The sequence below is a fragment of the Crocodylus porosus genome, unplaced genomic scaffold (genome assembly GCF_001723895.1).
Source record: "Crocodylus porosus isolate Cpor-Errol unplaced genomic scaffold, CroPor_comp1, whole genome shotgun sequence".
Taxonomy (NCBI): domain Eukaryota; kingdom Metazoa; phylum Chordata; order Crocodylia; family Crocodylidae; genus Crocodylus; species Crocodylus porosus.
Genome location: NW_017728951.1, coordinates 25078232 through 25091553, shown reverse-complemented (window position 1 = coordinate 25091553; position 13322 = coordinate 25078232). Strand labels below are relative to the sequence as shown.

Sequence of the window (13322 nt, the reverse complement as noted above, 5' to 3'; positions counted from 1 at the left end):
GCATCAACATTGCCACGAAAGGCAGGCTTGTCAGCAGGACAGACCAGGGAACGGAAACTTTATTTTGTAGACAAGCACATTTCCAAAAGGGAACATTTGCATGCAGGTAGCTAGTGCTTTCCGAAGCACAGGGTGCTGTTCTGCTAGTGCAGGGGGGGGTCATGGAAATCAGGCAGGAACAGGCGACTGCTCCTTTCTTCCTGTAACTTGGAGTGAGCGTGGAGCTGGCCAGCTTCAGATCATTCGTTTTTAGAGATAGGGGCACTAGCCCTGACCACTACTAAGGTTACCTGATGTTTCACTCCCAAATGACAGGCACAATATAGACATACTATATAGTTATTACAAATAAATAAAAATAGATATTTCTAGAGTCACGGCCTAGAGCTGGCTTTGTCATGGAGAAGCAGTCCGGCAAGATAGCTGCCAATTTAAGAGCGGCTGTGAAAGGGTTAACTCTAGCCTTCATCTCTCCTGCTTGCTAGCTCAGAAAGACGCTGGCAGCTCTCTTGCTTCAGTGCCTCCATGCTTCTATTCCGGTAAAGGAGGGGGAAAAATCAGCTTCCCTGCTGACGGCATGCACCCCCCTTTCAGAGAGGGTAAAAGGTGTGCAATACATGATATGCAGGATTAGTAGCAGTTAGTCCTTTGCTAGAGACAAAAACTCCCACAAAGGAAAAACAGAGGACTATTTGCATTTTTATTATTTAAAAAAAAAAAGCTGCAGATCTTTTCAGACAGGTCTAGTATGGCCCACAGGCCCTCAGCATCACAGTGCACCCTACAGCCCAGCTATCTCCTTTTCAAACCAGGGGATGGAGAGAGTACACAACAGTAGTGACAGCTGAAGTACATTAGTAGAGCTTGTGCACTCCAGCCCCGGCTGTGTCAACCAGCACTCGCCAATGGCTGCGGTCACTTGGTACCAAGTCCAGCTCTTTGTGGTGGTGGTGGAAGGAGCGGTACATTTTTCTTCCCAGAACGAGGATGCCTGGGCAGGTGTCACCACGTGCAAAACAAGTAGAGGCCAGTTATTTCCAGACAGTAATGAAGAGTTCATGGTCTCAGAGCCACCTACAACTAATAAAATAGTAATGACTGTGAGCAGGAAGACGACCAGGTGCAGTGTTTAAAACAAAAGGTACATTTACCACTGTCCTCTGCCAACCTGCACCAGTCTGGAGATGGAGGAACACTAGTCTTGGTCAATTCATCTTGCAGAGGACTGCCGCAAGGAGGCCATTTCAGTGGCTTTGGTGAGAGAAACTTGCCAAATCCCGTGCCTAGAAAGCAGTTTGTGACTGCGTTTGGTCATGCAAATGGAAGTCCCCGAATTCCTATGCCCAGCTGGAGGATCTTCTGCCTGATCCCTTAGATGCTAGTGGAGCGAGCTCGTTTTCGAAGGAAGAAAGACAAGGGTGAACGTGCACCGTGTCACTCAGTGAGGTTATGAGCGTCATCGCATGTTTGTAGAAGGCAAGGACATTTGTTCTCAGAAGCAATAAAAAAAAAAAGTGATGGGTGTTTCCTGCTTGTGCTGATATCCAGGGACTCTCTAATCCAAAGTCATCAGTCAATGGCTCCCTGGCCCACAAGGACATGGGAACAGCACTCTGGCATCATGGCTTAGATTTCTTTTTCTTCTTTCTGTTCCGGTCCTGGTCTTCACTGCTATCATCAACCTCACTAGCTGAGGGGGTTGGAGCCCGCTGGATGACTCTCTTTTCCACCATGTATTCCTGTTCTCCCACTTTGGGGTCCCCTTTTACCAGGAATTCCCCATTCCGGTAGGTTATGGTAACATCGGTCTTCGGGTAGGTGCCATAAACCCTTCGGAGGTCATCCTTCACAAACTCTGGGAGCACTCTCCTTGGTCCAAAAACCTTCCCTAGTTTTCCCCACTGAAGTTCTCCTCTCATGGTGAAACCCTCTGGCCAACCATCCTGCCCCTGCTCTGGGCCCTGGTGTGGATTGCAGGTCGGATAAGGGTTGTGCAGAGGCCAAGGAGCGGGCGCTTGGGGGATAGACCAGAAGGGGTAAGGGTGGAAGTAAGGGTTGGGACTGTAGATGTGATGATACTCAACTTGGTTTCCTGCACCATCAGGGTAGCCGTTCCGGCCCACCGCGAGGGTGAAGGGCTGGCTGTAGAAGCTGGGCAGCTGGAGGGGAGGGAATGGCATTGAACTTGGCACGTCAGCTAACCTTCCAGGGCCAGGGGGCAGGTAGGCATAGGGAGAGGGCTGGATCCTGCTCAGGTAACACTCCAAGGGCACAAAGCCACAATGGTACATGGTATCAGGGATGATTTTAAGCAGCAGTCATCTCTCCAGAGCAGGTTCTGGTCTTGAACTGTAAAAGAGGGAAATATTGAGAATGAAAAGAGAGAGAGAGAGAGAGAGATGCAGTTTAAATGGCAAGATCCCAGCACATTTCCTGCTGGACGACAAGTATTTCATGGCTCAGGAAGCATGCTGAGCAGTAAAGGCACTCTTACTGTAGGAGGAACAACATCTCTGTAATACTAGTAACACAAACACAATTTCCAGCATTTCCAAAGCATTGCACTGAGTGATGGGCAGCACCAATTGCCAGAAGTCACTCAGTGACGGACAGCACCAAGTGTGGGCAGACAATGCACACTTCACTGATCCCGAGCGCTTGGAGTTGGAAATTTTTGCAGCATTTGTATGGAGTCAGGCAAGGGAGGAACTCTAAACCCTCTTGATCTTGTGAAAGCCAAGTAGCCTCATCTTGTAAATGAAACAGCACGGTGACCCTAGAGGGGCAGAGGAAGGGAAGGGCTAGGCTGGTGCGATGATAGGGGGAGGGAAGGCATGGATAACCGAGTGCAAGGGAGAAGCATTTGTTGGCAAGATAATGGAAAGCTCTCCTTGTTTGTGGGGCCTCTGCATTATCACTTCTGTAGGGGGTCTGCAAGAAATGGGATTATAGCCATTGGTTTAGATTGAGGGGGTGGGAGGGAAAAATCTTTGACAAGGTAAGAGAACTTGTTAGTAAAAAAAAAAAAGCTCCCAACAGCTGTACTGAAGAGCTGGGCTTCATCCTGAAGGCACGCGGCTCTGAATTTGTCTGCAATTATGAAAAACAAACAAACAAACAAAACGAGCTGAGGAAAGCTTTGCTGGGCCCTTGGTAGCCCTCATTTTTGGAGGGACACGATACAGAGTAGTTTACCAGAGAGACTTGCGGTAAGCTCCAGCCTGGTTTATTCTGGTGAAAGCAGCTTTTCTGCGTTGTGAGTCCCCATCTCCATAAACGCCCTAGTGCCATGTGCCTACTTCCAAGGGGGCCCAAAATCAGTGGCACATCTTTGAACATCATCCATCTGGACACAATGACCCCTGCCCCACTGCCTACCAAAACTACTGGCAAATATTCTGTCAAAATTGACATGCATGTTGTAAATAGGTGCACCAGAATGGCACGCTCTCTACCAGACTGAGATCACCGATAAGTTCACACATGCACTTCTTTCCAGTGCCCCCACGAGAGAGACCAGAGGTGACCCGAGAGAGGGACTGTGAACTGTGACCCTGTCTGCAACCAGGGATACGCCAAAGAGGAGGAGACATGCTCATCTCCTAGGCAGCTCAAGTCCCACCATTCGGACCTAGTTGTGACGCTCATTAGGGCTTGTTCACATTAATTCTATACGTAATTATTCCCATTCAGGATTTACGTGGGCCGTATCCATTTCTAACATGACAATACACTAATATACGGCTGTACCGATAGAGGCAAACAAGTTATGCAGAGAAACTACACATTTAATAATGCATCAGCTCTACTGGCAAACCATCCATGGAGCTTAGGATCGTCAGTGATGTTTTTCCACAAGTCATATGATTTCTGGTCCATGAATTGCAGGCATTCAGTATGCAAGATTAGAGCCAAGGTGGCTAGTCTGGAATGAATCCTTCCATGCCCTTCTGGGCTGGGGGGGCTACCTTTAAAATAGCGCTTCCTGAAAGACTGAAGATGTTTGTGCCAGTAATGTTGAGATTTTATTGTAGGGCAGGGGAGCCTGTATGACAAGAGAGAAAGAAAAGACCGACAGAAGCACAACTCACGCAGGAGGGACAGTAAGTCTGTGGAGAGTTGAAGATAAGGATGGAGCCCGAGCGGACCGAGGGGGCAGTGGAGGTGCTGGACAATAGCTTGCAACAAACTAATCAGTTTCTGGAAAGGCAGGATGTCCTGAATATATGCGGACTTCTCAGCAAATGCAGAGACAGAGCAGGACGCAGCGCACGCCGAGATCCGTCATCCACAGCTTGAGCCGCTATCCCGAACTGGGATGTTTGTAACGCATTGTTTTATGCCAATGCGGTGCGATTCTTAGGTTCCTGGTGGGGGTGGGAAATGGTTGTCACGGCCTTTTGTTGGGTGACCCTTGCTATAAAAGCAGGAGCTAGGAAGCTGCTTAGATCACAGATGAGAGAGGACGTTACTGGGATGTCACAACATCAGACAGACCAAGGAGCCAGCTAGGAAGTCTGCTATTGCACCAGCTGAAGAAACCAGCAAGGGGCAAAGAGAGGTGCATGGCAGGAGTATCGTACCACTTGTTCTCGTGGTCCGACATTTCCCTAGCACGCACCGATTACTCAATAGCAGGGTGTTGACAGCCGACACGCCGCAGACAATACTTGCTAGTCCTAAAGCATGTTTGCAAACCTGTTGGGGCAAGCCTGTGTTTGCCAGCTGGAATACGACATGCTGGATTTATCTGGCTTTCACTGGACCGTATCCTGCAACTGCCAGGTATTGCCCTGCTCATTCACCTCCCTAGGCACGACTCTACCTTGACCAGAGAGATCTCTCCAGGCAGCAGGAGCAGAGATTGGCATTTTGCAGGCTTACGGACCGATGGCTGAGCTGGGGCACTGGTTGTCTTATTCTGAAGCTGCAAGGCGCACGACATTTAGCGCCGGCTCCGTCACGGAGAAGCGGGGCTGTAAGGAAGCTGCAGAGGGCACATCCAGTCCAACCCCTGCCCGAGGCCAGATCAGCCCTGTGCAAACCATCCTGTATAATTCATCACCTAATCTCTTTGTAAAACTACCGTGAACCCTGACATGGCCCCTGAACCTGCCACAGGTAGAGCAGGGAGATGCTCCTCTCCACCCGCTGCTCCCCCTCGTCTTCTGTATTCCAGTTTTGCTCGCCGTATACACAGCTTTGTGCATGCCCTTTCACAGTACCTGATAAAGGGAGCTTCAGCCCACGAAAGCTTGTGCTACACAGAATCCACTTTGGCTAGTCTATAAAAGGTGCAAATCTACCTGGCCTTCAGGCTAACTGCATCTCGGGAGGCTAAAAGAGGCCCTAGGTACTCCCCGCCTCCATGAGAATGGGAAACGCATGGATCAGAAGTGGCTTAGCGAGGTAACCCAGAGAGGGACTCACCACTGTGCTTCTCAGAAGAGGGGATTGAAGAGCAGCCTTTACCTCCCTGCCAGGGGGCTGCAAAGAGGATGGAGCTGGGCTGGTCTCAGTGGGGGCAGACAACAGGACAAGGAGCAATGGGCTCGGGCTGCAGCAAGGGAAGGCGAGGTTGGATATTAGGAGCGGTGGAACAGGTTACCCAGAGAAGTTGTGGACTCTCCATCCTTGGAGGTTTAGACAAGAGCCCTGGCTGGGATGATGCAGTTGAGGCTGGTCCTGCTTGGAGCAGGGGGCTGGACTAGATGCGACCTCCTGCGGTCCCTCCCAACCCCCATTTTCTATGTCCCTGCCAGCTGTCTGCCCTGAAGGTAGTGTACAGCTTTGGGCTTTCACAATCACCTTGGCCCCTGTTCCCCATAGGGACCTCCTGAGCGCCAATCCCCAGCCCCGAGGGAGGACGCACCAGGCAGGAATCCCCTGCGTTACATGCAGCAGCTCCCTGCTTGCGCGGTGGCCCTTGCACTACCACCCCTTGGTCCAGACCCGGTGCCGCCAGCAGCTGCAAGGCCAGGCCCATCCCCACGTGGGAGATGGGGCGACAGGCCGGAGGCGAGGAGCCCAGGTGTGCATTGAGGCAGGGCAACAAGTCGGGAGGCAGCCCTGCCGAGAGGTGCTCCCTGCCCTTTGCTGGATGGGGCAGGTCTCCATACCAACACCTTGCAGCCCCTCTCAGCCAACAGGCAGAAGCTTCCCTGCCAAAATGCACGAGGATGCACTTCCAGTCTTTAGAAGAGCGTGCAGCAATCCCAACGGCTCTCAAGACAGAATCACGCCTCGTCTTCAGAGCGCTGAAGGAGCCACGAGTCAAGCCTACCGTCAGCAAGAGCGGACAGACCCTGGGCAGGTCGGGGGTTTCCGGGAGGCACGTCCACCCAGCAGCGAAGGACTGCAGCGAAAAGGGAAATAGAAGTCGTTACCTGGGTCTTTGGGCTCTGGGGCCCTCCACTGCCTTAGCTCAGATTTCGAGCTCTGCCCCTGGGAAGTCGGCAGCCCCACACCCAAGTTGTTCTCGTACTGGAGAGACGCGATTCTCGACCGGAGGGGCTGGTGCCAAGCTCAGCTCTCTGCAAGCCAGCTAAAAACGCAGAGCGATCTGGAGCCTTGGCAAGCCGAGAGGTTCTTGGAGCCGCGGAGGAAGGCAGATGGGTTGTATTTGGTAACCAAGGCAGGTCCTCCGAGTCGTGGGCAGATTGCACGGAGATATGGTTGCTAGGTAGAGAGCAACAGACGCCAGGCAGGCGAAGAGGGACGTGTTGACAGCTCAGGCTCCCACACTCGGATATGCCTTTGCCTACCTAGGAGAGCCTCAGCCCTGGGGCGTACGCTAGCTCGCGTGCATCACGAACGGACCAAGCCTGATCTCATGGATTTTCTCTCCTCCGTTCTTCCTAGACTTCCCCTGGCCCTCCACTCCTTCCCAGTGTTTCTGAAAGCAGCGCCTTCAAACGCCGCAGCTCTCAGAAACCACAATAGACACCGAGGAGCTCGTTTCAGGGCTGACTTGTGCCACCAGATTGCTAGGGAACCCTCACTTCCATTTGCAATATGAAACCAGAGCACATTCGCACCCATTAGATCACACACACTATTTCCTTCAGCTGCCCGAGATCCAAGTCACTCCCTTCAAAGCGGGTTCGCCTCGGGCCGAGCCGTCAGTCACATTGCCAGCAGAGGTGGCTGCTCCCAGGGGCATCCACATCAATTAGCAGCAAGCGCTTCCAATGCATCTAGAAAATAGCAATGGGTGGGCCTACGCTGCAGCCAGAGTCTGCCATTGGGATTAGCACGGATACACCAGCAGCAGATCTGCAGCACCATGAAAACCATTTAGACCACAAAAAAAAAATCTGCCCTGCTGAACTGAAGTGGGGTCAGGTAGGCCACTGGGAGCTGCAGATCACATCTGACTGCAGCATAGGCAGAGTCGTTTACTCTAGTTCCCGATCAAATCCCCCTAATGAGTCAGAGGCCTGCTTGCAGAAGCCTGAGTTATTATCAGAAGGTCCTTAGTATTCAGCAGCCATCACCGCTAGCCCAGGGAGTTGATATCGACCTGCATGCAGATAATTGGCACGCAAGGGGAAAGAAGAAAACAAAAGCATGTGCAAAAAGCAGCAAGAATATCCTTGGCAAACTTTCAGGCACAAACACCCTTCTTCAGGCACAGAGACTGCCTGAAGAAGGACATTTGTGCCTGACAGCTTGCAAAGAACATCCCCCACCAGTATTAGTTAGTCCAATACAAGATGATCACCTCTACCCAAAGAACCTTGTCTACCCGTGTCCTTAGACCAACACGGCTACAACCAACAATATCCATCTCTCAAGCCGTCACCGTGCCCTCCAGACAGAGAAAGTTAGGGTTGGGAGGGACGATGTGCGTCAGCTAAGGTGCATCTCCTTTCCTCTCCATGTCTGCCTTTGCAGGGAGCAAGCCTCTGCCTTATTGGTGCCGCAAACTTTTTCCTTCACCAGCCTTAAGCTACTAATTAAAAACCGTTATAGAAGCAGAAGACCCGAGGGAGTCAGGACTCCCTTCCAGCTAGAAACACCCCCCCAAAAAACCCGAGCCTCAAGAATTTGGTTCTTACTTTTCACCCTGTCCCTTCTGCCCCCACCCCCAAAAAAAAAAAAAAAAACAAAAACCACACAGCAAGGCATTTTGCTTGGGATTGAGCGGCCAAAGTTGGAGCCTTGCTCTAGACTCATGCCAAAGGCTAGCGCAAATGCTGGATAATAGCTTATTATTCCTCCCCCCGACCAGGCCCAGAGTCGCTCGAAACCATGAATCCCCTGGATTTGCAAAGCCACATGAGTGCATCCGGAAATCTCACACCCTAAAATGACGCGCGTGTGAAGCACAGTACTGTAGCTCGCCTTGGCTTGCTTTCTCGTCGTGTCAAGCCAAGTCCTTCATACCTCATTACCAAGCACACCGTATCAAAGAAGCCAGGAAGGATAAACCGAGAAGCCTTTTTCCTGCTTTCCCTTCCTCCCGCAGAACAGTCTTGCATTGACCACTCTATGGCATATTCTCAGGGGCTTTGCTCGGGCTTGTTTGAATGGGATTTTTAGATTGAGTCAGGAATTGAACTTTGCCAGCACGTTGGGAGAAACAGAAAGAGGACTGTTTTGTTCTTCTAGGCTTGGGATCAGTTAGCCAAGCAGATGTGCAAGGCTAGGCTGCCGTGTTACAACAGGCTATAAATCAACCAGAAAGGTCTGAGCTTGGTGCAGGAATTACTGCATTGAACTACTTTTAGGTAGAAGACAGGCGAGGACACAACGGTTCCTGCTCCATCCAAGATCTAGGACAGAGCAGATACCGTCAGAGGCCCAGAGTGACTTTAGTTTCTGCTTCCTTTATCGGCTTTGCCTGGGAGGACGAGGAGTGCTTCACGACTTTGCTGCTTCACCTTTGATCTGAGAAGCAGTGCTGCAATGGCCAGTTAATCCAGGAGAAGTGCAAATTGCTTCCCATGCGAGACATCAGCCATGCAACTGGAGGGGCTCCTCTTTAGCCAGGCAACATAATTGACTCTGAAGAGTCCTGTGGTGAAGTCCTTTTCACCAGGTACACCTCTTCCCTTACTTGTCATGTACACCTGATGGATTTTTTTGGTCGACAAAGGGACAATTTGCAACTAAAATGCATCAGAGGTAGTCTAAGTTACCATGCTCAAAAAAAATTTAACATGAAAAAACATCATGCACGTATATATGGCAAAGCCTTTATGCTGGAGAAATGGCAATTTTTCATCAGAACTCATCACATGTCCAAGAGCCCCGAGAGGAGCCAGGCTGCACTCAACTCGCCCTCAGCTCTGGATAATGCCCATCTGGTAATACTGGTACTGCCCTGGACTAGACAAGCTCTCTCTCTAAACATCATCGTTGCTCTCTGGGATGCATTTTCACTGCAGAACTCACTCAAGTGCTGTCTGCAACTTGTTCACGCACACAAGCGCCCGAACGTGTCAAAAGCACCACCCCCTCTTAGAGCGAGCAGAGCACGGGTTTCCACGCTCGAGTGCAACACAGGCCAGCTGGTCGGCTCGAGCAGCAGCGTGCAGGTGGCAGCTCCTGCTAGCTTGAGAAGAGGCCACTGCAGTCATCTCCATTCAAGGCAAGGAAGGGCCTCATTTTGTGACACTAACACCCTTCTGTATGGTTTTTCTTTGGTTCCCAAATGAAGCCATGGACTGCTCCTCAAAGTAATGCACCCCATTTTCTCCTCCTGGATAGAGCCCTGTGGACTTCCCTTTGTTTCCCCCCCCCTTTCCCAAAACAGGAGACTACCAGGCATATGAAAAAAAGAAAAATAACACTGATAAGCAGTTAATGTAGCACCTTATGCGACCTCATTATCCTGTGGAATTAATTGCAGAAGGAAGTCAAGAGCTCCTAGCAGTCTTTCAGGACTGGACGAGTTAGAACGAGTTTCTGTATGTCTGGCATAATTCAATGCATATATAATGCATCTGTATAATATACAGATTATTTGTAAGGTTGGGTTCTTCTCCATCCATCGCTACCAGAGCCACAAAGATGAGGGTGTGCAAAGTACAATTATCCAGTTTGTGTCCTCTTCTGCTGTGCTGCAGCCTAGCGTACAGCACAGTCCCCAGACTGCATGAGATTGTCTCCCCATCCTAAGTGCTGGACTTGGCACTTCCCCTTATTGGATTTCAATCTGATGAATTTCCACTATATTACTGTCATTTGGAATCCAAAAAAGTATTGGCTCCCCAATCCACAGCTTGGTGTCATCTGCATATCTTACCAAGCATGCACGCAATCCCATCCTCCCAGCCATTCATAAAGATATTAGTGGAGTACCAAACGCAGGACAGAGCCCGGAGGAGCTCCACTTGTCACCTCCTCCCAGCACAGCAGAGAAGTGGAGCATGAAAGCGGTAGCCAGCAGATTGATCCCCACGCAGCCTCCTCTCTCCCCTCCCAAGCAACACTGCATTTGGCTTATACACCCCCAAGACTTCCCTGTTCCTTTTCAGGCAGGAGAGGACCTGTAGTTCAAGGCCACCGACTTCTCCCAAGTCTGACAGAGCTGCCAGCCGAGTTTGAACCTCCACCTCCCCCTCCGGCTCCTAGTCTAGTTCCTTTACCCCCCCCGGCTGTTTCTCAGAAATGTCTTTATTAGACATTAGCATCTCTCATCCTTGGGATTTCAGCTGCCTGATGAGACTTCCCAGTGCAGCCTGGCATCTGTCTGCTTAGACTAGTGTTACATGACTATCGTAAACTAGTGTCCTGTGAGCATCAGAAATAGGTCGCCAGCTCTCTTCTCCTGCCAACCGCTCTATAATATAGTTGCTCCATTTCCATCTCTGTCCTCTCAGCTATTTGCAGCTGAGACCGTATGTGTTCTGCAAGCCACATCCATCCACATCCAGAGACACGTGCCCTAATGCTGCAGCCGGGTTTTCCATAGCTGCTGGCTGTGAGGACGCGATCTGGTGCTCCACGAGCCGCACCAGGTGCCTTTTGCATCCAAGGGGCAGCTGAGGCCAGAGACATTGGACAGCCGCAGCGCATGGGACAGTGCTGCTGCTGCACTGATGGCTGCGGTGTGGCCAGCTGCTGCTGAGATTTCTTTGGGCCCTTCTCAAAGGTGGTGTCTGGTATGAGTGCCCCCATCTCAAGTATGCCACTGGCCAAGGCAATGATTTTAACCTGCAAAATGAAAACTAGCTTGGTGCCCTGCTTGGTTGAGAGACCCCTCTCCTGTCACAAAAGCACAGTAGTTACGATCTGAACATCCAAACAGGGAGCTCTTTCGCTGCAGAAAGGTGGACAGGACAAGGAGGGCCTTGCGGTCTTGGCACTTACCCCCAGTTTAGTCCAACTGGGCCTGAACGCACTGTTCTTTGGAGAAGACTGCACAGGTCGTCTTTTTAACCAGGGGACTTGGGGTGATAGCACAAATAAATTGGTACCTCTTGACCCAAGCAGCAAGCCACAGTTCAGGGTCTTTCTGTTAGGAGGAGTCAAGATCTGTGATCCTACATAAATAGCCGTACATATACATATACAAGGAACTTACTTTTTGTGTGTGTGCATATGTATGGCCATACATATATTTTTTAAAGGAACTTACTTTCTTGATTCCTTGCTCAATGTGCCAAGCCTCTTGCAGCCAGCTGCCTTGGCCCCCAAGTCCTCTTCCAGGACCACACACATGCATATTGTTCAGGCTGAACAGTGCTCTCTCATCTCGGTTTCTGGGAGCTGTGCCCTGACTCGCACCCCTCTGGCGAAGTCCCTCTATCCAGGGTGTTTGAATTCCTTAAGCAGCTTTACATTTATTTTTGAGTCATGCAGAAGCCCGAGCTTCTCCTGGGGTCTTTCAGCTGCTCCAAAATGAAGAGCAATTGTTATCAGGGTTCAACTCAGCCTCTCACAATAGATCAGGCATCCTTCTTTTGGAGAGTAGAGGCACTGCAGCCCATTTGCTAGTAATTTCAGCTATGTTGGGAGGCTTAATTCTTGGTTCTCTCTCCTGGTAAATTAGGGATCCAGGTGGTTTTCAATCTTTTCTCCAATGCCTGATGAAGCGTGTTTGTGGCTGAAAGCTTCCAATTAAAGAATTTTTTTGTTTTGGTCTAATAAAAAAATATCATCTCTGAGTCTTGGTAAGTTAGACTTTTACAGGTCCTGGGAGCCATGGATATGCACCTCTGCTTCTATAAAAGCAGGGCTCTAAACTGCATCCTTTCTAAAGCATTATCTGCAGTACGCCACTCAGCACAGCACAGGATCCTAATTTGTGTGACACTGACTATCCCATTTTTTAAAACTTCAGTTTGCCGTGATTTTTTTGCATTTCATCTAGCTTAAAATTGGGTTTTCTATACAGTGCAGGGGGAAAGCACTGTACAGAAAACCCAATTCTAAACCAGATGAAATGCAAAAAAGAAGTGGACCAGATACCGAGGTGACCGGGGACAACCACAGCAGCCATTACATACAGCAGCTTAGCCACAGCGTTTGTCTATGAGATAATTTCAGAGCAAAAGTTTGTGTTGGCCTGAGAACGCTTATCCTTCCCTCTTTTCTGCAAAGTCACAAGGATATTCGATACACTTCCTTGTAGCCTCAGGCGATTATGATCTGAAAGAGGAAAATATTTATACATAAAAGGGCCCCTGATGGGATGATAGCAGCTTATGAGAACGGCTGATTTCGCATACAAATGAGCAAACGCTCTAAATACAGGCTATTCAGCTTCACGGTTTCCAGTAACAGGGTTTTAAGCTAGGGGGAATTTCTGCTGCTGCTGTTTTTTTATGAAGCAAACCAGGTTTGAGAAGATTACCAGCAGTGCATTTGCACTACTTCCTGGGTGAAATTTAAAGAAAAGAAATATTAATAACCCCAACAGGGAGACAATTCAGAACATTTGGGCTAGGAGGGCACTACTCTCTGCATTAAGTCCCGGTTTTCTCGGGCAGAGACCAGGACTCTACTACCAAGATTCAAGACCGACTCAGGAGAAACGCCACCAGGGCTAAGGCCAGGGAGGACCGGGTCAGAGAGTTTCTGGAGGGGCTGGACATGTTCAGATCAGCAGGTCCAGATGCTCTCCACCCCAGGGTGTTGAGGGAATTGGCAGGGGTTATTGCGGGACCCCGGCACGGCTTTACAAGCGCTTGTGGTGCTCCAGCCAGGTGCCAGATGACTGGAAGAAAGCCACTGTGGTCCCCATCTTGAAAAAAGGGAAGAGGGAGGACCTGGGCAACTTCAATCCTGGGGAAACTCTTTGAGAAGATTATCCAGGAGCACATCTGTGATGGGCCGGCTTCAGGGATGATGCTCAAGGGCAACCAGCACGG

The 13322-nt window shown here is 50.2% G+C and overlaps 1 protein-coding gene across 2 annotated transcripts in view; it reads right to left on the bottom strand.

Annotated features, from left to right (window-relative positions):
• Nucleotides 1-686: 686 nt before the first annotated feature.
• Nucleotides 687-13322, bottom strand: part of LOC109324327 — a 16263-nt gene continuing 3627 nt past the window's right edge. For both annotated transcript variants that reach the window (XM_019556325.1, XM_019556323.1), the window contains exon 2: nucleotides 687-2349. In XM_019556325.1, the coding sequence (XP_019411870.1) occupies nucleotides 1620-2291 (672 nt within the window). In that variant the 5' untranslated portion in view covers nucleotides 2292-2349 and the 3' untranslated portion in view covers nucleotides 687-1619. The remainder of the gene's footprint in view (nucleotides 2350-13322) is intronic.